Source organism: Schistocerca nitens, chromosome 2 (genome assembly GCF_023898315.1).
Source record: "Schistocerca nitens isolate TAMUIC-IGC-003100 chromosome 2, iqSchNite1.1, whole genome shotgun sequence".
NCBI lineage: Eukaryota > Metazoa > Arthropoda > Insecta > Orthoptera > Acrididae > Schistocerca > Schistocerca nitens.
In genome coordinates, this window is record NC_064615.1 from 804,378,891 (window position 1) to 804,406,888 (window position 27,998).

General features: G+C 41.9%; 1 protein-coding gene across 1 annotated transcript in view; it reads right to left on the minus strand.

Annotated features, from left to right (window-relative positions):
* LOC126237061 (uncharacterized) overlaps positions 1–27,998 on the minus strand; it is a 74,879-nt gene that overhangs the window by 27,466 nt on the left and 19,415 nt on the right. Inside the window, exon 3 of the mRNA XM_049946847.1 lies at positions 19,509–19,675. Within this exon, the coding sequence (XP_049802804.1) occupies positions 19,509–19,675 (167 nt within the window). The remainder of the gene's footprint in view (positions 1–19,508; positions 19,676–27,998) is intronic.

The following is a 27,998-nucleotide window of genomic DNA, read 5'->3' on the forward strand; positions in this document are numbered from 1 at the left end:
TAAGCAGTTTTTCTCAGAAGTATGGTTCAGTATTCTGTTCCTCAAAATGTTTGAGAACATGGGGAGGAGGTAGATCAACCCATGGTTAGAAGTCAGTTCCTCATCTTCCCTTTCATTACTTGATATTACTGCAGCATACTTCAGCCTTTCAGGAGATGCATCTTGACTCATTAACTGGTTATAAAAGCAGTGCTTGATTTGTGATGTTACACACCGGTATGCCTCACCAGTACCTCCGAGAAAGAAAAATCAAAACCACAGATTTTGCGATGTGGTAGAATAGAAATTTTTCTGTGGTTGAAATTATGTAAAACTAGACTGTACTTTTTCTAGACATAGGCAGTGGCAGATGCTGTGGCCAGCTACCTCTGCTGCCTCCCTGCCTGCTCTGCCACCCTGCACAAGCTCCACTATGTTGCCATATGCCACTTCATTCAGTTTATTCAATTCTGTTCAGTTTGGTGTGTCAGGTACCCACTTTACCTGTCACTTTTCTGTTGAGCTTGCTCAGTTCTCTTGAGTAACATTCTAAAATCAATGTGCTTAAGTTCTTTTCTGTCATTTACAATGGATAAAATAAGTAGTTATTTCAATAACAAACCTGACAAACAAAAACCAGACAAAGAAGCTGAAAAATTCACACCATAGCCAATGGACACAGTTCAAACTTGATCACCAGTTTGCCTTACAAAATTGAGTATGAAAGCCCCTGTAAATTTATTTTTGGACTTAGATGACATAAAAACTGTGACATCTCTTGGCATTTTTCTTGTTGTGGTTCACTGCCTTGAAAGCTACAATTTAGATGAAAATTTTAAAGAGTAGACTAACTTCTGTGGTGTTTAATAGAGCTTCAGTGACGACTGGACAAAAATCTGGAGTCAGAGTTATGTGTGATGCATTTCTAAGAACTTTCAGAAGTTTGTGAGGAACTGCAACACTTAGATGTAGACTTATTTTGTGCTAACAAAAAACTTAAGATATTGTTTGACACATTTATTGCTCAGATAGTCAGCCGTGACAACTATCAACAACAAAAGATTTATGGGAATCAAACTTTATGAAAAAAACTAAAGAACTTTCTATTAATCGTGTTGACTTTTATGGCAACTTTTCACAAGGGACTGAAAAGAGAATGTTGACTGGGGGAGATATCAACACAAGCACTTGGCCCAAAGACATTAAAGACAGTACTTTGGAGAAAAAGCAGTTGAGTCACCTGCAGTTCACTTTCAGTTGAACAAATGAGATATAATTAAAGAATTTTGTGAGTACATTTCTGACAATTGTGGGAACTTTGATGAAAACTGTGAAATCAATACAAAGAATCTTACAAATTTTCTTCCATTGACAACTAGTATCAAGACAATTCATGTTATGTAGTGAATGTGAGAGAGAGAGTTTTCCCAAATTAATTTGATCATTGCTGGTGGTAAAGCCTTTCTGTTAACAAAAACTGATTCTTCACTATTTTCTGTGAAGTAGAATGGCCAACTACTGAATCATTTTCACCCTTAAAAGTATGTGGAATGTTAGCTGCTTCGCAGATGGCACTCCATTATAAACACCAACAGCAGGAAAAGAGGGAGAAGAGAGATACACAATGAAAATCTTTCAAAGCTTTGGACAGTTTTATAAACTGTAAGTTGAAACATTTATGATTTTCCCTTTTTTGGCATCTCATAGTTCAAATTTACTTGTGTTCACATTATTGTAATTTCATTTTTGTAACAAATCATATACTGAGAAATAATACTTAAATTAATCAATAAAACATGTAGTAATTGATTGTTGGTGCACATGGGAATTTTATTTTTTACCAGTACAACACATTTAAAATGCTCAGAAAAGCATTAAAGTAACATTGTCAGAAGTCTAATTTTCAAAAACACCATCCAGAAGTCACAGTACCAGAGTCTTTTTTTGCAAATAAAGCACTGTATGAAGGTGACTCATGATGGTGACAGATGAGTTGGCAAAACTGATGTCTGGTGTTGGCATATTCCATCTAAATAAGTTCACTGGATCCACTTTCAATTGACCAATTTTTCTTGTTACAAATAATTCATTGAATTTGGTAGCCAGAGGTTTGAATTTCATATCATCTGTCTTATAGCTACTACATGGGACTTCATAATTAGGACTGTACATCACAGTAACAGGCTTCTACAAAGACATGTGTAAAAGGTAAAATATTTAATGAAATAACAACAATACTAGGAAAAGGACTGATTTCTACTCAACATAAAGATGACACGTTGAGCTGCAGACTAGCACAACAGTAAGACTGTTACACATTTAGCTTCAGGCCTCCTCCAGATAAAAAAAAAAGCACATACATTCAAACAAGCAAGCCCACCTCATGCACACATGACTGCCATCTCTGGCACCTCAGACAGGAATTGAATAAAATATTTTTGAAGAGGAGTATATTTTTGTGTCTTACACAGTAAAAGAGATAGGAGGGGCAGGTGGAAGCTTTCATTATCCTTTCAATTCTGTTTTGTACTGCACCTGTTGACGTATAACATAAATCATCAGTTATTTTACTATTTTTATGCTGTCTTCCAGCTCTATGTTGTATCAAACTTTTCGAGCTTGCATAACCAACAACATAAACCCTTTTTTGTTTAAAGCAGGGCTTAACAACTGGCCGGTTTTGAGCGCGAGTACTCGCGTCTGCTCAGGCCCGTGCTCGCGAGCAGGTGCAAGGTCGCGGAGGGGAGGGAGGGGAAATGCGCACGCACGTTTGAATAGGGCCGCAGCGTGCCTATTGAATTCGTGCCGACTGTGTAACGTTTAAAGTACTACGACCAGCTCTAACAGTCACTTCGCTGGTTAAGAATCATGTCAAGTCGCCATTGTGTAACCCCAACCATGCTTTTGCAGTTGAACAGTTGAACCCCCACTGGGAGGAATTGTATATGTTTACAGAAAAAGATGGTGTTGCAAAATGTTTAGCATGTCACAAAACGCTGAATTCTTTTAGGAAATTTAATTTGCAACGACATTTTATGTCGTACCACGCGAAAGACTACGGAAGAGGAAAATGTGATGGACCAGATCATGCACGGGAAGTTATTAAACTTAAAAGGAAGCTATCCGAAGAAGATCTGGACGACGAAGAAAAATCAACTGAGGCAGCTCTCAGAGTGAGCTACAAAATTGCTTTGCTTTTAGCAAAATCCCTGCGCCCCTTCACTGATGGCGATTTAATAAAAGAATGTTTGGTAGTTGCAGCGGAACATTTGTGTCCATTTCAAGTTGAACAGTTTTGGATTGTGCCATTATCTAACATGATCATTATGCATCGCATACAGGACATGGCAGACGACATCCATAGCCATCTTGCAAATATCTGTAAAGATTTTATGGCGTATTCTCTAGCTCTGGACGAAAGTGTTGATATCACTGGAACAGTGCAGCTTGCCATATTTATTAGAGGTGTTAATAGAGATCTTCAGGTGAGGGAGGAGCTCCTCGATGTAGTAGCCATGAAGAACACTACAACCGGAGGTGATATTTTAAGTAGTGTTGAAGAAAGTGTTGAAAATATAGGATTGTTGTGGAATTCTTTAGTTTCAGTGTCTACAGATGGTGCACCAGCGATGACAGGGAACAAATCAGGTTTCGTTGCGCTGTTGAAGGAGAAAATGCAAAAACTGACCGTGCCGAATAAAATAAGGGGCGTTCAGTGTGTGACCCACCAGGAAAACTTATGTGCAAAGAGTATCACTCTAAAAATGTGATGAGTGTTGTTGTTCGTACAACCAATTATATAAGGAAGCATGGGCTACAACACAGGCAATTTAAAAGCTTTCTTGAGGATGTAGAAAGCCAGTATGGTAGCCTGCCTTATTACAGTGAGGTCCGCTGAGTTAGTCGTGGCGAATTATTAAATCGATTTTTTTCCCTAATAGACGAGATAAATATGTTCATGGAAATAAATAACATGTGTGTTCCTGAATTGAAAGAGCCTTCATGGAACTGTGATCTCGCATCCTTAGCAGATTTAACTAGCCATCTGAATGCTTTTAACATTTCACTACAAGGTAAGGATCCGCTAATTACTCATTTCATAGATCGAATATGAGCTTTTAAATTGAAATTTACACTTTGGGTGAGTCAGCTGGAAACAGGAAATCTAGCTCATTTTCCTAAATTATCATCCATGCAAGATGTTCACAAAGACTGTGAACGTTATTCACATAGTTTAGTTGCCTATAAGGAAGAATTTGATCAACGCTTTCAAGATCTGACAGCACTAGACAGTGATTTTGATCTGTTCTCCTCTCCATATTCAGCGAATATTGAAGAGATTCGTCCTGAGCTGCAACTAGAAATTATTGACCTGCAGTGTGACAGAGAATACAGAGACAAATTTCAGAACAAGAAAAACATTTTGGAATTCTACAGATACTTCCCTCAGGATAGATTTCCTCGTTTGCACAAACTGGCGGCTACAATGTATTTTTGTTTGTTTTTTTGTTTTTTGGTTTTTTAGGGCGCAAAACTGCTATGGTCATTAGCGCCCAGCCCGTGACTTAGGAAACAGTAAAAAACCGAAATTGAAAACCAGCAGCAATGGGAACATGGTCATAAAATTAGAGAAACTAAAAGCAGAAGGAATGCTTAAAAATCCACTACAGAAAGGGGTTGGTTGTCCCCAAAAAGGCTTCAAATGACTGACGTCATTTCACTGTCACTAATAAACTGGAGAACGCGGTCAGCTGAGCGCGTGTCATCTGCTAAAATCGACGAGAGATCAGGTGATAGCTGTAGACGGGAGCGTAACGGATTAAAATAGGGGCATTCAATTAAAAGGTGTCTTACCATCCACAGCTGAGAGCAGTGGGGACAGAGTGGGGGAGGATTGCCGCTTAAAAGATGTCGATGGCTAAACAGACAGTGCCCTATCCGGAGTCTAGCTAAAATCACCTCCTCCCGACGACGCATTCGGGAGGAAGAGGTCCAAGCGCAAGGAAGGGCTTTCACTTCCCACAATTTATTATGGGGAAGTGTTGACCAATGCGCATGCCATAAATGAGCAACTTTGCGACATAAACCGCTCCGTAGATCGGTGAAGGGAAGCGACTGAATAGCTGGCCGAGGAAGAGAGACTGCAGCCTTGGCCGCTATATCGGCCGCCTCATTCCCACAGATACCAGCGTGTCCCGGGAGCCAGAGGAATGCCACCGAGACGCCCCCCAGGTGGAGCAAGCGCAGACAGTCCTGAATCCGGTGGACCAGAGGGTGCACAGGGTAAAGAGCTTGGAGACTGAGGAGAGAGCTGAGAGAATCTGAGCAGATAACGTACTGTATCCGCCGATGGCGGCGGATGTAGTGGACAGCCTGGAGAACAGCGTAAAGTTCTGCAGTATACACCGAACACTGGTCAGGAAGCCAAAATTGATTTGGGGTGTCGCCAACAATATAGGCACTCCCTACACCTAACGATGTTTTCGAGCCGTCGGTGTAAATAAATGTGGTGTCCGTCATTTGTGCACATAGAGCAGCAAATGCCCGACGATAAACAAGTGTAGGGGTACCATCCTTGGGAAATCGACAAAGGTCATGGAGCAGGCAGGTCCGGGGATGGAGCCAAGGCGGTGCTGTACCCCAAGTTGTCAAGAAGGTTTTAGGAAAGCAGAAGGAAAGAGAATGGAGCAGTTGACGGAAGCGGACTCCCGGGGGTAGTAGGGAGGAGGAGCGGCCTGCATACCCTACATCAAAGGAGGCGTCGAAAAAAAGGTCATGGGCTGGATTAGCAGGCATGGAAGACAGATGGCTAGCATAACGACTTAGAAGGACTGCTCGCCGATTGGACAGCGGAGGGTCAGCAGTCTCAGCATAAAGGCTTTCCACAGGGCTAGTATAAAAAGCTCCAGACACTAAACGTAATCCACGGTGGTGGATAGAGTCGAGACGCCGAAGAATAGACGGCCGAGCAGAGAAGTAGACTATGCTTCCATAATCCAATTTCGAGCGCACTAAGGCGCGATAGAGACGGAGAAGGACCACTCGGTCCGCTCCCCAGGAGGTACCATTCAGGACACGGAGGGTGTTGAGCGATCGCAGACAGCGAGCCGAAAGATAGGAAACGTGGGAGGAGCAGCACAGTTTTCTGTCAAACATAAGACCCAAGAATTTAGCGACGTCTGAAAATGGAAGGTTGACAGGTCCTAGATGTATGGAGGGCGGAAGAAACTCCTTACGTCGCCAAAAATTAATACAAACGGTCTTACTGGGAGAGAAACGGAAGCCTGTTTCGATGCTCCAAGAGTGGAGGCGATCGAGACATCCTTGAAGACATCGTTCAAGAAGGCTGGTCCATTGAGAGCTGTAGTAGATCGCAAAATCATCCACAAAGAGGGAGCCCGAGACATCAGGAATGAGACAATCCATAATTGGATTTATAGCGATGGCAAACAGTACAACACTCAGCACGGAGCCCTGGGGTACCCCGTTTTCTTGGGAGAAAGTGCGGGAGAGAGTGGTGTTCACCCGCACCCTAAATGTGCACTCTGCCATAAATTCGCGAAGAAAAGGGGCAGCCAGCCTCGAAAGCCCCCAAGAGAACAGTGTGCGGAGGATGCCTGTCCTCCAACAGGTATCGTATGCTCTCTCCAGATCAAAAAATATTGCTACCGTTTGGCGTTTCCAGAGAAAATTGTTCATGATATAAGTGGAGAGAGCAACAAGATGGTCAACTGCAGAACGATGCTTTCGGAATCCGCATTGGGCAGGTGTTAAAAGACTGCGGGATTCCAGCCACCACGCTAAACGGTAATTCACCATACGCTCCAAAACCTTACAGACACTACTCGTGAGAGAAATGGGGCGATAGCTAGAGGGGAGATGTTTGTCCTTTCCAGGTTTCAGAACAGGAACGACGATAGCTTCCCGCCATCGTCTGGGAAAAGTACTGTCGGTCCAAATTCGATTATAAAGGCGAAGGAGGTAACGCAGACTATGGGTTGATAAATGCAGCAACATTTGGACGTGGATACCATCCGGTCCTGGGGCGGAGGAGCGAGAAGAAGAGAGTGCATGTTGGAGTTCCCGCAAGGAGAAAACAGTATTGTAGCTTTCGCGATTTTGAGAGGAGAAAGCAAGATGTCGCACTTCCGCTGCACGTTTCGTCGGGAGAAACGCTGGCGGGTAATTTGAAGAGCTCAAAATCTCGGCAAAGTGCTGACCCAACGAGTTAGAAATTGCGACGGGGTCCACTAATATGTCATGCGCGACAGTGAGCCCAGAGACCGGGGAGAAACTAGGCGCGCCTGAGAACCGTCGAAGCCGACTCCAAACTTCCGAGGAGGGAGTGAAGGTGTTAAATGAGCTAATAAAGAATTTCCAGCTTGCCTTCTTGCTATCACGGATGACACGACGGCATCGTGCTCAGAGCTGCTTATAGCGGATACAGTTGGCCAAAGTAGGATGGTGGCGGAAAACGCGGAGAGCACGTCGCCGCTCACGTAGTGCATCACGGCATGCCTTGTTCCACCAAGGAACTGGGGGGCGCCGGGGCAATGCGGAGGTGCATGGTATTGAATGTTCCGCAGCTGTAAGAATAACGTCGGTAATATGTGTGACCTCATCGTCGACGCTGGGAAAGTGACGGTCATCGAATGTCGCTGGAGACGAAAAAAGTGTCCAATCGGCTTGGGCAAACTTCCAGCGTCGTGGGCGCATATATGGCTGTTGAGGCTGCAGTCTAGGGGCACATGGAAAGTGGTCACTCGAGTGTATATCATCAAGGGCGAACCATTCGAAGCGCCGAGCTAGCGGAACAGAACCGACCGCAAGGTCCAAATGAGATAAATTCGTCGTGGAGGCAGACAAAAACGTAGGGACCCCAGTGTTGAGGCAAACTAGATCTGCTTGGTGGAAGACGTCTAGCAATAATGAGCCACGTGGACAAGGATGTGGAGATCCCCAAAGCGGGTGGTGAGCATTGAAGTCCCCAACCAGCAAATATGGGGGTGGAAGCTGACCACGAAGATGAAGAAGATCAGCTCGTGCCATTGGTGTGGACGATGGAATGTAGACAGTACAAAGAGAGAACGTGTATCCGGAAAGGGAAAGACGGACGGCGACAGCTTGGAAGGAAGTGTTTAAATGGATTGGGTGATAATGGAGAGTTTCATGGAGAAGAATCATGAGTCCTCCATGTGCCGGAGTGCCTTCAACAGAGGGGAGATCATATCGGATGGACTGAAAATGAGGGAGAACAAAGCGGTCATGGGGACGCAGCTTTGTTTCCTGAAGACAGAAGATGACCGGCGAGTAGGATTGTAAGAGGATCGACAATTCATCCCAATTGCCTCGAATACCGCGGATATTCCAGTGGATAATGGACATAGGGTGAACAGAAAATGGAGGAATGTGACCAAGGTCGCTGTCAACTCAACGAATGCTCTGAGCTTGCGACCGACAGCATGGAATGGCATTCAGCTGAAGGCAGAAGATCCTGATCCATAGGTTGGTCAGGAGCAGCTCCTGCCACCAGCGACCGGCCGGTTGATCGGCCGCCAGCAGTGCGCCTCGGCGACACAGAAGACGGCCGAGGGCGATTTCCGCCAGGTGGTGCTGTAGATGGGACACGCCTTGGCGGAGAAGGAGAGGAACTGGGTTTCTTTGTAGCCTTCTTGGAAGTATGATGTTTAGAGGAAGGAGGAACCGATGGTTGGGAAGTTGCCGTACGTAAAAACTCTTCACGAGTATGCTCTTTTTTCGAAGTCTTGGTGTCTGACTTTTGGACTCGAGATTTAGCAGAACTCGACGAAGGGTGAGCCAGAGAGTGGGCAGGCAAAAGTGGTGAGGTTGAACGTGCGATCTTTGCGCTGGCCGATCTGACGACCGTGGCACTAAAGGTGGGGTCGCATGTCTGCGTGGCCGCCTCCTTTGTTGGCCGATGAGAAGCAAGGACAGCGCTGTATTTTCCTTTCTGAGGCACGGTGGGCTGTCGACTGGCGAATAATTTTCGAGCAGCAAAGGTCGACACCTTTTCCTTTACTCTAATTTCCTGGATGAGCTTTTCGTCCTTAAAAACGGGACAATCTCGAGAGGAAGCAGCGTGGTCACCCAGCGAGGGGATGGAGGTGGACAAGCACCCTCATGGGCGTCCCTGCCACACGTAACACATTTGGCCGAATTGGAACAGGACTGGCTGGTGTGATTGAACCGCTGGCACCGATAGCAACGAGTAGGGTTTGGGACGTAAGGGCGAACGGAAATTATCTCATAGCCGGCTTTGATTTTCGATGGGAGTTGAACTTTGTCAAATGTCAAGAAGACAGTGCGGGTTGGAATGATGTTCGTGTCAACCCTTTTCATAACCCTATGAACAGCCGTTACACCCTGGTCAGACAGGTAGTGCTGAATTTCTTCGTCAGACAGTCCATCGAGGGAGCGTGTATAAACGACTCCACGCGAGGAATTTAAGGTACGGTGCGGTTCCACCCGGACAGGGAAAGTGTGTAGTAGTGAGGTACGCAGCAATTTTTGGGCCTGGAGGGCACTGACTGTTTCTAACAACAGGGTGCCATTCCGTAATCTGGAACAAGACTTTACAGGACCTGCAATTGCGTCGACACCTTTCTGAATAATGAAAGGGTTGACCGTGGAGAAGTCGTGACCTTCGTCAGACCGAGAAACAACAAGGAACTGTGGCAACGATGGAAGAACTGACTGTGGTTGAGACTCAGTGAACTTATGTTTGTGAGCAGACATAGTGGAAGGTGAGGAAACCATTGCGGAAGAATCCCCCAAGATTACCGGCGTCTCCGATGGTGCGCTCCTCCCTTGTGGGGGCCCTCTCTGAGGGCACTCCCGCCTTAGGTGATTGTTCACACCTCAGGTCACACCTCCCGACAAACGGACGGAGGGACCAATCAGCACTTTCGGAAGGTATCAGCTCGGGTAATCACCCCTCCCTGGGCCTGGCCGTTACCAGGGGGTACATACGTGTCCTACCTGTCTACCCGGGGCGGGGAATTACGCGTTACCCCGTCACCGGCTATGCATGGAAGTGCGTGGGTTGGCCTTCAGACACGCACAGGGAGGAAGAAAGAGAAAGGGAAAGGAAAGAAGAGAGGTCTCAAACGCCGCAGCGGATAAAAGGGTAGAGAGAAGAGGTAAGGAAAAGAGAAGGACAAAGGAAGGATGAAGACTTACAATCAAGGAAGGCGAAGAATGTAGTATATTTACAAGCATCCGTCTCCGGACATAGGCATAAACCATAACCTCAGAGGGGGAGAAAGGGAAAGAAAGAGCCAGAGGTGAAGGGGGGGGGGGGGGGGGGCGAAGGTGGGGGATGGGGAAGGATGCGGGAAGGGAAGGTATGCAGCCCGGAAAGGAAGGAAGGCCACATCAGCTCGGGGTCCCGTGCTCGCTACGCACGTATCCACAAAAGAGTTGTGGATCCCCTGGGGGGGGGGGGGGGGGGGGGGGGGGCGGCTACAATAATATCAATGTTCGGTTCCACGTATGTTTGTGAACAACTGTTCTCTGCAATGAAATGTAACAAGACGCGCCTGAGAAACGCATTGTCTGATCGAAATTTAAACTGTTCGCTGCGCCTACAATGCGCAAAAACATTACTTCGAACATAGACGCAATTGTAAAGGGCAAAAAGTACAAGCTCACCGAGAATCCCACACTTCAGTGACACCTTTTATTGTGTAACAGTTCACAAATTAATACGAATGTAGATGCAAACACTAAGTAAAATTATGTTGTACGTGTACATTCTCCTTTATTTGTTTCATTTGTCGCAGTAATAATTCGTGAGTGATATCCCTGCGGGTGGCCGCGGATTTACATTGACTGGCGGCAGCCGTTGTGTGCCCCACGTGACTCTCCGCTCTAGTCCGGTAGAGGGGGTAGCGTGCTCGCGCTGCTCCGTGCTCGTGCTGCTCCGTGCTTGCGCCTTGCTGCTCACAGCTTGCTCCGCGAGCACGTATGTTGTGAAGCCCTGGTTTAAAGTGTAACAATAATAATAATTCCAGCATGGAAACAATAAACAAAAATGAAGAAATATCACCATTCATCTGAGTGAGACATTAGGTCCTCTGGTGTGAGTGTTTGGGTGTCTGTGTTATTTTGTGTAAGACAGTGCATATTTACTGTGCTATTTTGTATTTCTATTCACCACACACTATTCAGCAGGTGAATTATTGTCTATCTTAATTTGTCTTTATTCTTCTTTTCCTTCGGCATTAATTATACCTATGGTGGGAGCAGCTAATTATTAGCAGTAACCCATCCAAATTTGGCAATCAATGTTATTTATATACTATGCCCAAATACCTTCCCTCTAGCTATAAACTTCAATAACCATAAAGTAGGAAGGTTCTGTGCATCATATTTCAGTTCATGGTGTTATTTCTGTATGTAATCACATTGCAGTTACTTGTATTCCAGAATGAGATTTTCACTCTGCAGCGGAGTGTGCGCTGATATGAAACTTCCTGGCAGATTAAAACTGTGTGCCCGACCGAGACTCGAACTCGGGACCTTTGCCTTTCTTAGGCAAGTTCTCTACCATCTGAGCTACCGAAGCACGACTCACGCCCGGTCCTCACAGCTTTACTTCTGCCAGTATCTCGTCTCCTACCTTCCAAACTTGACAGAATCTCTCCTGCGAAACTTGCAGGAGTTGTGCTTCTGTAGCTCAGATGGTAGAGCACTTGCCCGCGAAAGGCAAAGGTCCCGAGTTCGAGTCTCGATCGGGCACAGAGTTTTAATCTGCCAGGAAGTTTCATATCAGCGCACACTCTGCTGCAGAGTGAAAATCTCATTCTGGAAACATGCCCCAGGCTGTGGCTAAGCCATGTCTCCGCAGTATCCTTTCTTTCAGGAGTACTAGTTCTGCAAGTTTCGCAGGAGAGCTTCTGTAAAGTTTGGAAGGTAGGAGATGAGATACTGGCAGAAGTAAAGCTGGGAGGGCCGGGCGTGAGTCGTGCTTTGGTAGCTCAGATGGTAGAGCACTTGCCCGCAAAAGGCAAAGGTCCTGAGTTCGAGTCTCGGTTGTGCACACAATTTTAATCTGCCAGGAAGTTTCAGTTACTTGTATGTTGTGTTTTTGAGGTGAATATGTGTAAACGGTCTAGCATTTGCCTAGAGCTCTAGGCATGGGGAAACTAATAATACAATCACACTTAGACTGATTAATGCACCAGACCAGTGGTATTAGCCCAGGTAACTTACCTCCGAGCACACAGTGTGTTAAGCAGTATAACCAGATAACAAGCCATAATCAATGTCTTCAACAAACTGTTCTGTACATTCTCTTCCCTATTTGCCACTAAAATTCTCCCCCACCCCTCCCCTATTAATTTTTCTGGTGCAGAGATAACTATTACCTGATGCTTTGCTGTGGGTCACATTTAGTTGTTTCTTCACATGCAGGATTCCAGCAGTCTACTCTTTATAGTTACTTTCATAAGGTACGCTGTGTGCCTGCTTTATTTTTGAAACCAGTCTGGAGAATTGTACTTTAAATAATCCCAGGTTATTGTTCTCTTGCTTTCTCACGAGCTGTGCTTCCCCTCCATACACAAGTGTTCTGTGGTCCAGTAATTATCAGTCATGGCTACTAACCTGGGAGTTCCAGGTGATTCCTAGTGAGCACATCAGATTTCTGTGGGATATGAAGATCCATAATAGTGCTCACTGAGCATGTTTGGGACAAATGGGAAGAAAAAGTGGAAGAAAATGATTTTTTAACTACTATGAGTAATTTAGTTCCTCTATGTAAAAGGGCATAATCTGGCTACAATTCACCATGAGCTGTGTGACAGATGATAGTATTTAACATGCTACAATGTGAAGAATCAGATAAATGCAGAAGCAACAGAAGTAATAAAGATTTTCTAAAAACTTAAGTTCATCCACAAAACAAAGAGTATTCCAAAACACATTGTGAAGGAAGAACCACACTACCAACTGCATAGGTGGACAAGGTGAAAAGTTCTCTGTCTGTCACAGAGATAACTTTTATATCAATGAAATTTTGTTTCTACTATGTTGGTTCATGTTTTGTGTTAACATATGACAAGCCATAAACTGATCTACACAATAGTCTGGTTTATATATTCTTTGGACTAGTGATGTCAAATGGGTTTAAATCCAGAGAATTAATCAAAATACTGTGTTATCTTAAAATTGTTTGTTTTGGATGATTTATGGTGAAAGTAAGTTCATGCAAAGTTGATAATTATAATGAGATTACTTTTTCATTTTCAACTATGAAGAAATGTGCTATTGAATTAAAATATAGCTGTACTTTTTGTGAAGATTTAACCACGTTAAGCAGATCCAAAAACTTAAGCCACACAGGAAATGAAGAAAGTATGAAGTGTGGAACTCTATTATTGGTGAGTAAAAGTACATGAAATTCATAAGAATACAGGTACACTATGTGATCAAAAGTATCCGGACACCCCCAAAAACATATGATTTTCATATTAAGTACTCCATTTCACCAACTCAGTAGTCATTAGACATCATGAGATAGCAGAATGAGGTGCTCTGCGGAACGAACGGAACTCACGGACTTTGAACGTGGTCATATGATTGGGGGTCACTTGTGTCATACGTCTGTATGCAAGGTTACCACACTCCTAAACATCCCTAGGTCCACTGTTTCTGATGTGATAGTGAAGTGGAAATGTGAAGGGACACACACAGCACAAAGGCATACAGGCTGACCTCATCTTTTTACTGACAGACCGCTGACAGTTGAAGAGGGTTGTAATGTGTAGTAGGGAGACATCTATCCAAGCCATCACACAAGAATTCCAAACTGCACGACGATCCACTGCAAGTACTATGACAGTTAGGCAGGAGGTGTAAGGAGTGTAAACATCGGATGGTTGAACAGTGGATGTTTTTTTTTTTTTTTTTTTTTTTTTTTTTTTTTTTTTTTTTTTTACATGGCACTATCACAGTATAGAAACATTGATGTTTTAAGCACCTTCTTGCTTCCCACTGTTCAAGAGCAATTCGTGGATGGTGATTGCATCTTTCAACATGATCGAGAACCTGTTCATACTGCATGGCCTGTGGTGGTGTGATTACATGACAATAACATCCCTGTAACAGACTGGCCTGCAGAGAGTCCTGGCCTGAATCCTATAGGACAACTTTGGGATGTTTTGGAATGCCGACTTCATGCCAGGCCTCACTGACCAACATTGATACCTCTCCTCAGGGCAGCACTCTGTGAAGAATGGGCTGCCATTCCCCAAGAAACCTTCCATCACCTGATTGCACGTATGTTTGCGAGAGTGGAAGCTGTCATCAAGGCTAAGGGTGGACCAACACCATACTGAATTCCAACATTACTGGTGGAGGGCACCCCGAACTTTTAAGTCATTTTCAGCCATGTGTCCAGATACTTTTGATCACATGGTGTATGTAAGAAGAAAGAGTATAGTACATTTCACATAGAGATTTAATCATGGGAAAACTTTGAGCAACATGAGGCTTGGTGCCTTACATCACTCCTGTCTAAAGCCTGTGTATCGGGAGAATGAATGCGTCCACAGTAACAGATGGTCTGGAGTGGGTTCAGTCGAGCATGTAGTTCTAATTTTCATCTGCTACAGGACAGTACGGCTAGTGTTTACAAGACAGGAAGTAGTAAATTGAACCCCCTAGCAAAACCCTTTGTACATATTAGAAATAAACAGACAGGGATTATAAGTGGGGAGCAGAAGAAGGTAGTAACAACAGACTAAATGAGCTACATAAAAATCTGTCATTTAACGGAGGTTTAGGGGATTTTTTGGACAGACATAAACAAAATATGCATTGTATTGCAAACGAAATGGGTGATGTTTACTGGAAAATGTGACAGAACCTGATTTCCAGAAAGTCTTTAGCAACCAAGTTGAAGTCGAGTCATATTCTGGGGAAGGAGAAAGAACAGAAGCTGCAGAATTACGGGAAGTTAGTGATGTCAGTGTAGAAAAAATACTAGCATCTATAAATGAAGACATTTGAGAGGCTATAAGTGAGAGGCAGGAAAATGATGACCAAACTGTGGGGGTCAGTCAATTAATTGTGGAAAAAAAGGAAGAGAGAGAGGAAAGGTAGAATGGCGAAAAAAAAGAAAAGACTTGTCATTAGTGGACAGGATATTTAGTATGGGTAAGAAAAGTAATGAGGCTAATTCTGCAAAAATCTGTGTAATTTCTGGAAACAGGGAAGGTTTCCATAGAAGGGAGGTTGTGAACGAGTTTTTGGAGGAGGGATCCGACACTAGCAATGAAAGAAGGATGTAACATTTAGAGGGCTACAATGAGTATGGGAATGATGTGAGGGTGGACCTTGAGGAAATAAAGGTGGTGCAAGAAAAAATTGAACAAAAAGTAAAAGAGGTGCCAGACTTAGAGGAGCATCAAAGGGAAAAGTCAAAAAAGATTACTGCAGAAACGAAAAGGTTTACAGATGAATGTATGGGTCCATTTAGGAATACTGGAAAACCATGCCCAAATGCATACAGATTAGTATACTGGAAATCAGGGAAACCATTGGTCTTAAGAAATGTTATTGATGTGAAAAGATACTTTAGTCCAAAGTCAGATGTGAGCTAAGCTTAGAGACCTCAGAGGGCATTCCAACCTATGCAATGCTAGGTGTTTTGCAAAAACCAGGTACTTGAGTTATTGACAATGTTACTTCAATTTCTTTTTGTATTTTCTACCTTCCTCGTCTGTCATTCTGAACTGAATCTATCGTCCTTAATTTTCTTCTCTATCAGTGAAGGTGAAGTGTTTGAGAGCCTCAGAGGGCTTTGTGGTGTCTTATGACAAAATAGGTTTTACGGTGAGAGAAATGGGGGTCAAATTGTAATGGAGTGAAGTGATGACATAAGTATGTTGATGTAGGAAAATAATTAAGGTACAAAGGTGATGATGTAAAGGGAAAGTAGAAAAAGGGTGCATTATCCTGCTGAAAGCTGACAGTAAGGACTGACTTTAGTACTATGAGAAGTTATTACATGATATGGATGTCTACGAAGCATTAACGTATCAGTTAAAATAATGGCAGATAGGAAGGAATATCCTACTGGAATATGTAAAAATAAATTGGAGGGTGTGTGAAATATAGGGAAATGAAAGTAACCGGATGTGACAAGTGCACTTAATAAAGGAGATTTTGATGATGAACACTGAAGTGCTGTGGTAAGGAAAATTCATTTTGTAATGATGAAAAGGGATATGCAGTGGCCACATAGTTAAAGGTTAAAGGAAGTTTAACAAATATGATGAAAAATATACCGTGATAGAACTGTAGAACATTTATTGTGAAAGGAATATGAATGAATGTGGAGATTATGTATATATTGTAAATAAAAAATTTTTATTTCTGTTCAATAGCGGTAAAAAATATGAAAAAGAAGTAATGCAAAGAGAGACTGCATAAAAGTGGTAACTATGTATTATAAAATGATTGTAAATAATTGCTTTGTGTGAAATGTGTTCTTCACAATTAAATGTTCTCAAGTTGAGATAAAGTAAAGAAGAATTTAAGTTTTGCTTTCAATATCAACTAGTTTCTTTAAAAAACTCATTAACTCTTCTAAAGGAAATAAATTCTTTAAAAAAATTCTAGTACATTTGATCTGGCTAATTAAAGTGAAATAAGGAAGCAACACTCTGTTGACTTGCTTTCAAGTCAAACAAAATATAAAATTTGTAAATAATTTCTTGTAATAATAAGAGATTGTGTATTAGGATGTATGTAAAGAAAGTAGTCTTACACGGAAGTATGATTTCAGGGACAACACTGCATGTATTAAATGGAAGTACACAAATCACATTGCCTTTAAATAAAAAAGTGAACAAGTAGTTAATTTCAAAAGACTTTCATGAAATATGAATTTAAAAATGTTGAAAAAAATATTAAAAATGGAATTTTTTTTTTGAAAATTTGTATCAATTTTGTCAAGTAAGAGATGATTTTTCATAAAGACATTAATGATTAGGATAGGTTAGTTGCAGACTGCTAAGTCTGGAATAAGAAATTTGTAATATTAGTTTATAAGAATGAGAATTTTTTGAAAGATTTAAAATTTCAAGCCAGGATTGATAATTGTATAACTCTAAATGTTTGGAAAAAAACTTTATAATCATAGGGGGTGTGAGGTGTGGCACCTTATATCGCTCCTGTCTAGAGTCAGTGTATCGGGAGAATGACTCATGCACGCACAATGATAGATGGTCTGAAGCGGGTTCAGTCAAGTACATAGTTCTAATTTTCATCTGCTGGAGGACAGTAGTCTACAGAGACATTCAAGAAACAGCTCAAGAGAGTGTTTTTGTGAATTGTTCTGTTTATTTCTTGAAGGATTTTTGTTTATTTGTGTTTTTACAGTTTTTTTATATGCTTTTAGCAGTGTGAATAATGTGTGAATGTGATCTAAAGTAAATATGTGGATCGTTGTTCTACTGATGAACGCTGTATGAACTAGTGTAAGAAAGTTTTGAGACAGTGTGAATGCAGATGATGGGGAATTTTGTATCATAATACGTTAAGTAAGTTTATGGTAAAAGGAAAGCTAATTTGAGTGCAAATGAAAATAGTAATGTAAAGTATAAACAAAATATATGTTAAATTTTATTTCAGGAAAAGTACAGTTCGAAAGTGTGTTATTTGTTGACCGGTTAGTCATGAAAAGCGTGGACGAACTTGGGAGAATAATGTTTCTCAATTGGCCTTAAAGAAGACTGACCAATCAGAATGGAGTATTCTTTGTTTGTCTTTTCTCTTGGAGATATAGAGTGAAATGGGTGTAGCCCAGCCTTTCAATGGTACAGTTATGTGTAATATGAGCTCTGAAGGAAATTATAATTTGCTGGTTTTAGTTGTATTACATGTTTCAAAAGTGTTTTAAAGTGAAAACATATTTATTCCTGTGTGTTTTTTTAGGAAGTACAAGTTTTTTAAGTAATTTTGTGTATGAGAAAAGACAGTTATTCCGTATGGCATATTGAGACTAAAAACATGAGGGCATTAGACACCAATAAACTTAATAGTATGGTGAGCATTTTCATTTAACAATAATCCGTGCTCAGTAGCTGTTCAGATTTTGAGAAATACATTACCATAAACTTGCTGATGTGAATGAAAGGGTTTGTGCATGACTGTATCAAGATTAACACGGGCTTGGCAGTGAATGTGTAAATTATCAAGGTTCAGAACATACGATGTTTTGCCAGTATTTCCATCTTTCATTCAAAATTAAGACCTTTCCCCAATTCTTGAAATAGTTAAGTTGTATGCAGCCTGGTGCGAGTTGCAGTATGGTAAGTTTCTGTTCCTACTGGCGATCTGCTGCAACAAGTTCACAGGTAGGTACAGGTAATGGATTAAAGTAACCGCGCCGTCACAAACAATGGTTACCACATTTGTTGAACGCTGACCAAAGGCAAACCCAAAAATGAATTTCTATGTAATTGTCTGACTATTTCAAAGAGAATACTGTTGATTTTATGTTTTTAACTTATTACTTTGGACAAGACATAGTACCACAACTTCATGCCATAAACAAAACAACAGTCAAAGCAGTGGCTGAAAGTTGGTGGCCTATTCAGAAAAATATGCAGTCGATTTAATTTGCCAGAAAGGTTATGTTCAGTGTTTTCTGGCATACAAAATTGTATTTTTTTTCTATATATTACCTTGAAACTTGTAAAAAAAATAAATTATTGTTTACTATGCATGGCCTCTGCACCACCAGAAGGACAAACTAGCTATGACTTATCTACAGTGCAAAAGATAAAAGAAAATTGTCTTTTATTAGGTCAATGAAACAAATGACAGATTTTTAAGTACCAGTTGTTGGAACACCAACCTATTTACTAGACTTGAAACCATCTAACTTCCATTTGTTCCCATATTTAAATAACTCTGTCACTGGAAAACTTTCAGACATCAGTGAAGAAGGTATGGCAACCTTAGTGAATACTTTATGGATTTTTCAGACTCTCTTCAGGAATGGAATATTTTCACTGGTAAAATGTTAGACAAATTGCTTGAAATGAAAAGGATTGACAGTGAAAATCAAGTATGCTCTTGTACTAAGAAATAGTTGTTCATTAGAAGGTTCAGAGGTTTTCACCTTGCCCTCATAAGTAAAGTCAAAATAAATTTATAATCTAGCCTACATATTCATGTACCAAGAAGCAGTAACAAAAAGAAGCATGAAAAATAGATGAAGAAATGGATACAATGTTTTGACAAACAGTGAATATGGAGAGAAAGAAGAAATGCATTCAGCGTCAGTTTTAATTTTACTATTGCTGAAGTTATTTTTATTTTGTTAGATATTTTAATATTAAGAGCCAACTGCATTTTCTGTAATATATTATTGATTAAATTTGTACTTTAACTGTCAAGTTGGAAAATCATACAAAGAAAAATCTATTACTAAAGTGAGGCATATCAATGAAAAGTTGAATAGAATGTTCACGAAATGAAATACCAAAATTTACCTTGCTGTAGACTTATGTCATCAGTTAATTTATGAACTTGTACAGCAGGTATCACACAGTAATTTGCCCAACCACCATCACGAAAGCATCCCACTCCCGAATATTTCTTTGGAAGTACACAGCGAGTATAGTCTCCAACAGAACAGAACTGACAAGCACCACAGCCTCTGGAATTATAAATGAAAAAGAATGAGATTATAATCCTAAATATTAATTATGATTACAAAGGTGTCGATGTCTTTCCATTGTTATCTTTTTACTGCTGACATTTAACATCACACATGCCTCTGTGGGGACTGTCCTATTAACTACATTGTACATTCAATTTACAAATGAGGATTATTACAAAATATTACTCCAAAATGGAAGCAGGAGTTTAAGTTTAAAGATAAAATCAAACTGGTTGTTTAAATTTGGTTAATCAGTGGTATGATATATAGTCATAGTGTGTTAATTATCACCTTGGAAAAAAAATAATAAATGCTTTCTTTGTTTGCAGATACATGCCAGTGATCCTGTACACACTGAAATCCCTACAGCACTATATAACATGCCACAGCAGGAGCCAAAATGAAATGACACAACTTAACTGATAAATTGGAGATAAGCTCCACGATTCTGTTATGGCTTCTATGGCAGTGTGCTTCATTACTGCCAAATAGGGATTTCAATGAAAACAAGTACCTGAAAACCAAAAATTATGTAACTCCATTTTTTAAAATTTTAGTTGATAATCAATTCTCCATGACTATTGCTCATAAAAATAAAACTATTAACACCAATATCTAGTAAAACATTTCACAAATAATATAAAACTGGTATTTGTTATCCATGGCTCCCCTCAATTCCTCGACGAGATAACAGTTGATCCCCCCTGTCCCTTTCCTGTCAAACCCGTATTGTTCGCAATACACTCATGGAACATTATATGCCAATGATAACACTAAAGGTAAGAATGAAGAGAATAAGAAGAAACAGACAAAAATGAAGTAGAATAAGAAGGATAATGGAGTTACTAATATCTTGAGGAGGCAAAATAAAAATAAAATGCTCTTATTTATTGTAAGTGAGCTTGCATGAAAATCAGATATATAACACATTATTTCCTCTAATTTTAATTTGTAGACATATCAGCTACCTGAGAAAATTAATTTGAATTAGTTTTGTACCAAGTTATTACAATGAGAGTACATATGTAACATAATGATTCACAGTTAAAAATCAGAAACAAAAACCAAACAGTTTACTAGTGCAGAAAACTAACAAAAAACTGTTCATAAGGAAGAAAGCACTGTGAGAAGTACAATAAAAAAATTAATTATTGAATTACCAAAACATAAAAGAAACTCGAGCTACAAATAAGGAACATTCATGTCACATCTACATGTAAAGTAATACTCTACAAGTTTAAGAGGAATGGCCTTTTGTACACCTGCATATGTATTATAATTATTATGTCATCTGTTTGATCTTGTTTTCATTGCATCTCCATTATTTGAAACTTCCTGGAAGATTAAAACTGTGTGCCAGACTGAGACTCGGTGTCAGAACCTTTGGCTTTCATGGGGAAGCACTCTACCGACAACTTCCCATGCACGACTCATGACCTATCCCCACAGATCCACTTCCAGCAGTATCTTGTCTCCTATTTTCATTCTCCATTATCTGTTTCATTCTTTTGTAAACTAACTTGGCCTACAATAATCTTTCACTAAACTGTGTCACAACCTATCTTTCACTATTCCATTATAAACAGTAGAAGTATCCTTATTGAGAACCATGTTTGTCATTACTGTAGTATTACATAAAATTACTAAAATTTACTTTGTGTGATCTTAAACTTTCCCAGCAAATTAGCTACTTGTATTGCTTACAGGTTCCAGCCAAGTGAAGTTGTGCAACAAGTAGAACATTATGAAGAGGATAAGACAAAGGCGTATTTTCCATACACCAGCAAAGTACCGAACAAAATGGGCAGAATTTTCACTTGGCATCACATTAAATGCCTTTTCTGTCTACCTCTGAAAATGCATGCATTATTATATATGGTGAAAGATGACTTAAGACACCATAAACCTAGTGTCTACCATGCTGCATGTAAATTTAGTAAAACATACATTGGCAGACTGTATGGGCAGATGAAGAAAGGTGCCATAAGCACAGGAGACACACCTATCTCAAACAAACCACAAGATCTGCAGTTGCAAAACATTGCACTGCTACAAGGCACACCATGGAATATAAACAAAGAGAAGTGCTAAGACAGACCATGTCATTTTGGGACTGTTTTCTAAAGGAGGCTGTTGAAATATGAGTGGCTGCTTGCCTGATCTGATGATGATTTGAGGTGAGGGGCACTGAGATTCATGGTCATCAGTGCCCTGATGAAAAGTCAGCATGCCAATCTCATGGGTGGGGATGAAGGCTGTCCCCACATGTTGAGCAATTTATTATGTATTAAAGGCTGCCTCCCTTCCCCACCAATTTAGGGATGAGGACTGACGGTTCACAAAATTGCACCACTTTTGCAACACTGGAATCAGTATCTGTGAGGATGGTGGGCTAATCTTCATTGAGACTGAGGGCTGCCCTAACATCAGTATATAGGACACACATTGCCAAAATATGTTGAACTGAAAGTCACACACCACAAACTTCACAGAGTGGTGGATCCTCCCACCACAGAAGGAAGCCATTTATTAAAGGGCTAGGGCTGATGCCCAATTTGGTAAGCAGAACCTCCTTCCAGCAGTGAGATTGACGTGAAGTCAGTCATACCTGTGTGGTCGATTTGAGTGACTGTAGTTTGTTTTCTGTCATCTGCAACCATTCAGTCTCCCACTGATGCACGATGCATCTGCCAGAAAATGAGATGATGGCATGCAACGGTTTGGGATATTGATGAACAGCACCACCCAGACGTGCTTCATCGGCAGCTTTGTCAGCCACATCGTTACTCTGTATCCCGATGTTGCCAGGTACCCAGCAAAAGATCACCTCCTTGCCACAATGTTGGAGCCACTGTAAGGAGTCATGAATGAGCTGAATCAACTGGTTTACTGGATACATTTGGTGAAGTGCTTGCAGTGCACTAAGCGAGTCACAACAGACAAGAAACCTTGTACTGTGATATCTGTGAATCCTCTCCAGTGCCATCAGAATGCCATATAATTATGCATCTCCGAGAGAGAGAGGAGTGAGAGGAGTATGCCTTCCTCATGGTCCAGGTGGTGAAGTCAAGGCCCCCATTCTCTGAAACACACAACATTCCACTGCTGCACTGCAGTGGTCACTGAAGCATGCCCAGAGCTTACTTCAGTGACCACTGCAGTGCAGAGCTTATGGTAACAGAGGACTGGTTGCACTTACCAGGCCCAGTTCAGGAAGCAGGGGTTGCCAAGCCCGTACCCAGCAACCAAATGCTGAGCCCCTGGAGGCTGGCCTGATCTGTAGAGATAGTGGCTCCATTCTCAGTTAAGTGTGAGGCATAGCACTCAGCCATCTGAAGCCACAACATCGGCCAAGAGCAACTTCTGCATGTAACGGGGTTGGCAGAAGCACCGAGGGACTGCAGCACTTCACACCCAGCATTAAATGACTGTACCCCCCACTGTTCCAGCTGGCTTGGCAAGCAGCCAAGTAGTGAGAAAAGGGTGAGGAGTGATAAGAGCATAAAGGAGGCAGAGGGTAGCAAAGATGCTTATTTTACATGTATCACCTAAAGATGATGGTCAAGTACGCTTTCAAAATACCATGTTTCGTAAATGACTGCACATGGTTGGAAAGCTAAGAGCAATACTCTTGAGGCAATAGTCTAGGATGTTTCCCGCAGGTGTTTTGCAACCAATCTTCTTTGCAGACAGACTACATTTTCACAATATTCTATTGCTGAACTGAAGTTTTACTACTTGCTTTACCTATAATTGAGCCTATATGATCATTCAATTCAATATCCCAAAAAACTGTTAAAGCAAGTATTTGTGTGACTTGACTGCTTTCAGCTGTGACTCACTGATGCTGCAGACATATGACACTAGGCCTTAGTGTTTTGTGATGTAAAAAAAATTTAAATTTATGGACACTTGAAACAAGTTGCCGATGTTTGCACCACCTTGAAATTTTATTACGATCTGATTGAATATTTGTGCAGCATTTTACAAACAACACTTTATTATAGGTAACTGCATCATCTGCAGGAAGTCTGAGGTTATAATATTGTGTGCAAGGTCATGACTAGCAGGGTCCTAACACACTTCCCTGGAGCATGCCTGAAGCTACCTCTACATCTGGCAACGGTTCTTCATCCAAGACACACTCTTTCCTACCTGCAAATTTCATTTGAGACTTCACACAATCATTCTTTCATAGCTGTTGGTCTGGTACCAAATCAAATGCCTTTTGGAAGTCAAAAAATATTGCATCTACCTGATTGTCTCAATCCATGGCTTTCAGAGCTGAGCTCAGTTTCACATGACTTATATTTTCAGAATTCATGCTCGTTGGCATGGAGCAGATCATTCTCTTTAAGATACTTTATTATGCTTGAGCTCAGAATATGTTTTATATGTCTGCAAAAGATGTCAAAGATATTGTATGATAGTTTTGTGGATCTCCTCATCTATCTTTTTCATAGAAGGGTGTAACCTGTGCTTACTTCCAAATATGGCAGCAATATTTTTGTTTGAGGTACACACACACACACACACACACACACACACACACACACACACAGTCTCTGGCTACTGAAGCCCGATTGGAGAAGCAACAGCATTGTGGGGGAAGGAGTGGGCTAGAGTGGGGAGGGAGAGGGAGAGCGGGGTAGGGGTGGGGGATGGTAATGTGCTGCTTGTGGAAGCATACAGGGATGAGATGGGGAGAGAGTAGGGCAGCTAGATGCAGCCAGGAAGTTGGACGGAGGTCAGGAGGAGAGGGAGGGGGCTTATCAGAAAAGGAGAGATATAAAAACACTGTGGGTTTATTGGTGGGATAGAGGGCAGTGTAGTTTTGCAATGGAAACAGGGAAATGGCTAGACGGGTAAGGAAAATCACTAACAAAGGCTGAGGACAAGAGATATGGGAACATAGGATATATTGCAGGGAGAGCTCCAACCTGCACAATTCAGAAAAGCTGGTGTTGGTGGGAAGGATGCAGATGGCACAGGCTGTGAAGGATTTGAGGAGAGACTGGAGATCCTGCTGGATTTCTGGAATGAGACACTGTGGCAGGGTTTGTAGGTGGATGAATCTTACAGCTCGCAGAGTCCTTCTGCCAGGAAATCTCTGCAGTTCAAAGCAACAGTGGTGGAGCCTTTGTCAGCACACAGGATTATATGGTCAGTATCAGTTAATAGGTGGTGGATTGCAGATCTTTCTTTAGATGTATGATTAGTTTGTGTGCATAAAAATACATACGTTTATGTATTTTATTGACCACCATGGATCCTTGCTCCTTCCATCTGTGTCAATACAATAAAGTTTCATTATACCTAGCCAGAATCCAGTCCCACATACTGTTCCTGCATTGTTGCTTGGCTCATGGAATACCCACAAAAGTCATTACCATCCAGCAGCCACTCTTCATTCCACAATGATCGCCATGTGTTCAGATTCCACCAAACCTTAACTTTCACCAATGTAGTTCCACAAAATCATATCAGTGAGCCCTGAACTTCCTTGCAATACCTCCTGTTCATTTGTAAAATTCTCCTGCAATGCAAACCCATATTCCTGGATCTCAGATCACACATTGAAACGCTTGCTTTCCAGGAACTAGAGCAACAAGTACAATGCCACCTCAAAAAATCTCTGCAGGCTGTTCACTTATTACTCATGTCTTTGACTACCACTATCCACCACCTTTACAACCACCTGAAAATCTTCCCCACATCCCCCAATAGCTGACAAACCCTGTCTCACAGACCAACTACATTTAGCCCACCTGCAAAAGCTTCCTCCCAGCACCATACAGAATCCAGAACCCAAACAGACACAAAACACAGTCATGAACCTTTACCTTTCCCCAAAAACCTTAGATCCACAAAAGTATCAGTCCTTTCCAAAGGCCTCACCTTTTGCCTCACTCCCAAGTGCAATCATGCAGGACTTGTTAAAGACCTTCTCTCCTTCTCCCAGTCCCTACAGTGGAAACACTTTTTCACCACCAACCTTACCAATCAACACAACCAAAGACCAATGTTGAACCCTACCTGACTCAGTTCGCACCTCCATCCAACTGCGATCCACCCCCACTGCCCCCAAATCACTCCCTGTTAGCTTTCCAGAATTTCTTAAACTCCAACCTTGCCTTACCATCATTCCCCAAATATCTCAACATGCAAACTAATCTTACATCTGAGGAATGATCTGCAATCAACACCTAAAAACTGATGCTGACCTTATAATTCTATCTGTTAACAAACACTCCACCACTGTTGTTCTGAACTGCAAGAATTGCTGGCAGAAGGACTCTGCCAGCTGTGAGATTCATCCACCTGCAAACCCAGCCACAGAGGAACATTCCCCTCATGACTGAGTACCAGCTAGGACTGGAGCAACTGAATCACATTCTCTGCCATGTTTTTGACTACCTCTTGCCATGCCCTCAAATGAGGAAGTCCGATTCCCGACACCCAGCAGGATCTCCAGTCTCTCCTCAAATCCTTAGTCCCATCCCAGAACCTCTCCCCAGAGTCCATCTCTCTCCTCACCCCTACCACTCCCGGCATTCCTACCTTCTACATGCTTCATGAAGTCCATAAACCCAGCCACTCAGGTTGCCCCATTGTGGCTGGTTTCTGTGCCCCCACTGAGAGAATCTCTGGTCTCATACACCAAAACCTTCAGCCTATTACCTGCAACCTACTTTCTTTTGTTAAAGATACCAACCATTTCCTCCACTGACCCTCCGCAGTTCCTGTCCTTTACCACCTGGTCCCTCACCGAAATTGATGCCACCTCCCTTACACTAACATCTCTAATGTTCACAGCTTTATCACTATAGAACACTACCTTTCCCAAACCAATGGATTCCAAACTTAAAGCACCTTCCTAGTCACTACGACCAACTGTATCCTCACCCACAATCATTTCTCCTTTTAAGGTGTTACCTACAAAGAGATCAATAGTACAGATATGGGCACCTGCATAGCACCATCCTATGCCAACCTGTTTATGGGCCATCTACAGAAATACTTCCTAAACACCCACAATCCCAAACCCCACACTTGATTCAGATTCATTGATGACATCTTCATGATCTGGATTGAGGATGAGGACACTCTATCCACATTCCTCCTGAACCTCCACACTTTCTCCCCCATTTGCTTTCCTTGGTCATAAACAACCCAACAAGCCACTTTCCTCGATGTTGATCTTCACCTCAAAGATGGCTACATCATTACCTACAAGGGTGACTGGCATTCGCCACAACACCTCAATCATCACGGTCATCTGGAATTGGTGTGCACAGATCGGTACGGTGTTCTGCTTCTGCGGCCCAGCACTACAGCCAATCAAAATGAAGTAATCCTCTGTGAAGCAAGTTCTTGCTGAAGCAGTAGAAAGCAGTGACATCACCTGCTTGGAACTGCAGCCACCACTACAGCTGTTGTCGTCCAGTCCACCATTCACCACCACTCTTCTCACCAAGATGTCATGCTATAGGGGACCAGACCCTGTCAGCTAGGCAGGACTGGACTAGGGCTTAATTTTAGGGTTTGTAGTGAGGAAATTTAATTTGACATAACTCACACGCATAGAAGAACTTAGCATTCAAAACCTGTGGACTAATAACAATCCAGAACTCAACTTTTGTTTCCACTATAGTGTGTAGCAAAGTGACTTCATTCTTGGCAATAGCAAGAACAGTCTTTTATGCCACCTAAGAAATATGAAAGAAGTGTTTGTTTACTTGGTGTTTAATATGGAAGACTCTCCGAGTACATTAAAGTTGTTTGTTCAAATAATCAAAAATGATGAACAAACAATTAGTCAATTTAGTTGAGCAAGTGTGTCCTGTGTTGCACATAAAAAGTGGCCCCTCATGAAATATGCCAAGGGTCTTGATGTTGCTTCACAAACCATAATTACCCTCCCAACCTTGTGCAAAAACATATCTCCCATGCCTTATATCTCGAGACACCCACCACCTCCCTAAGTCTCACTGGCCGGCCACAGAGGAACATTCCCTCATGACTCAGTACCATCCAGGACTGGAACAACTGGATACATTCTCTGTCAGCGTTTTTACTGCCTTTCACCATGTTCTGAAGTAAGGAATATCCTACCCACTATCCTCCCCCCCCTCCCCCCCCTCCCCCCCCCTCCACCACCACTGCCTTTGAACCTACAGAATATCCTTATCCATCCATACACAACCCCTTGCCTCAAGGCTCATATCCCTGTAATAGACCTAGATACAAGACCTGATCCATACGCCCTCCCATTTCAGTGACTGCATCTGGATCCTCCCCACTGACACCAGCTTTTCTG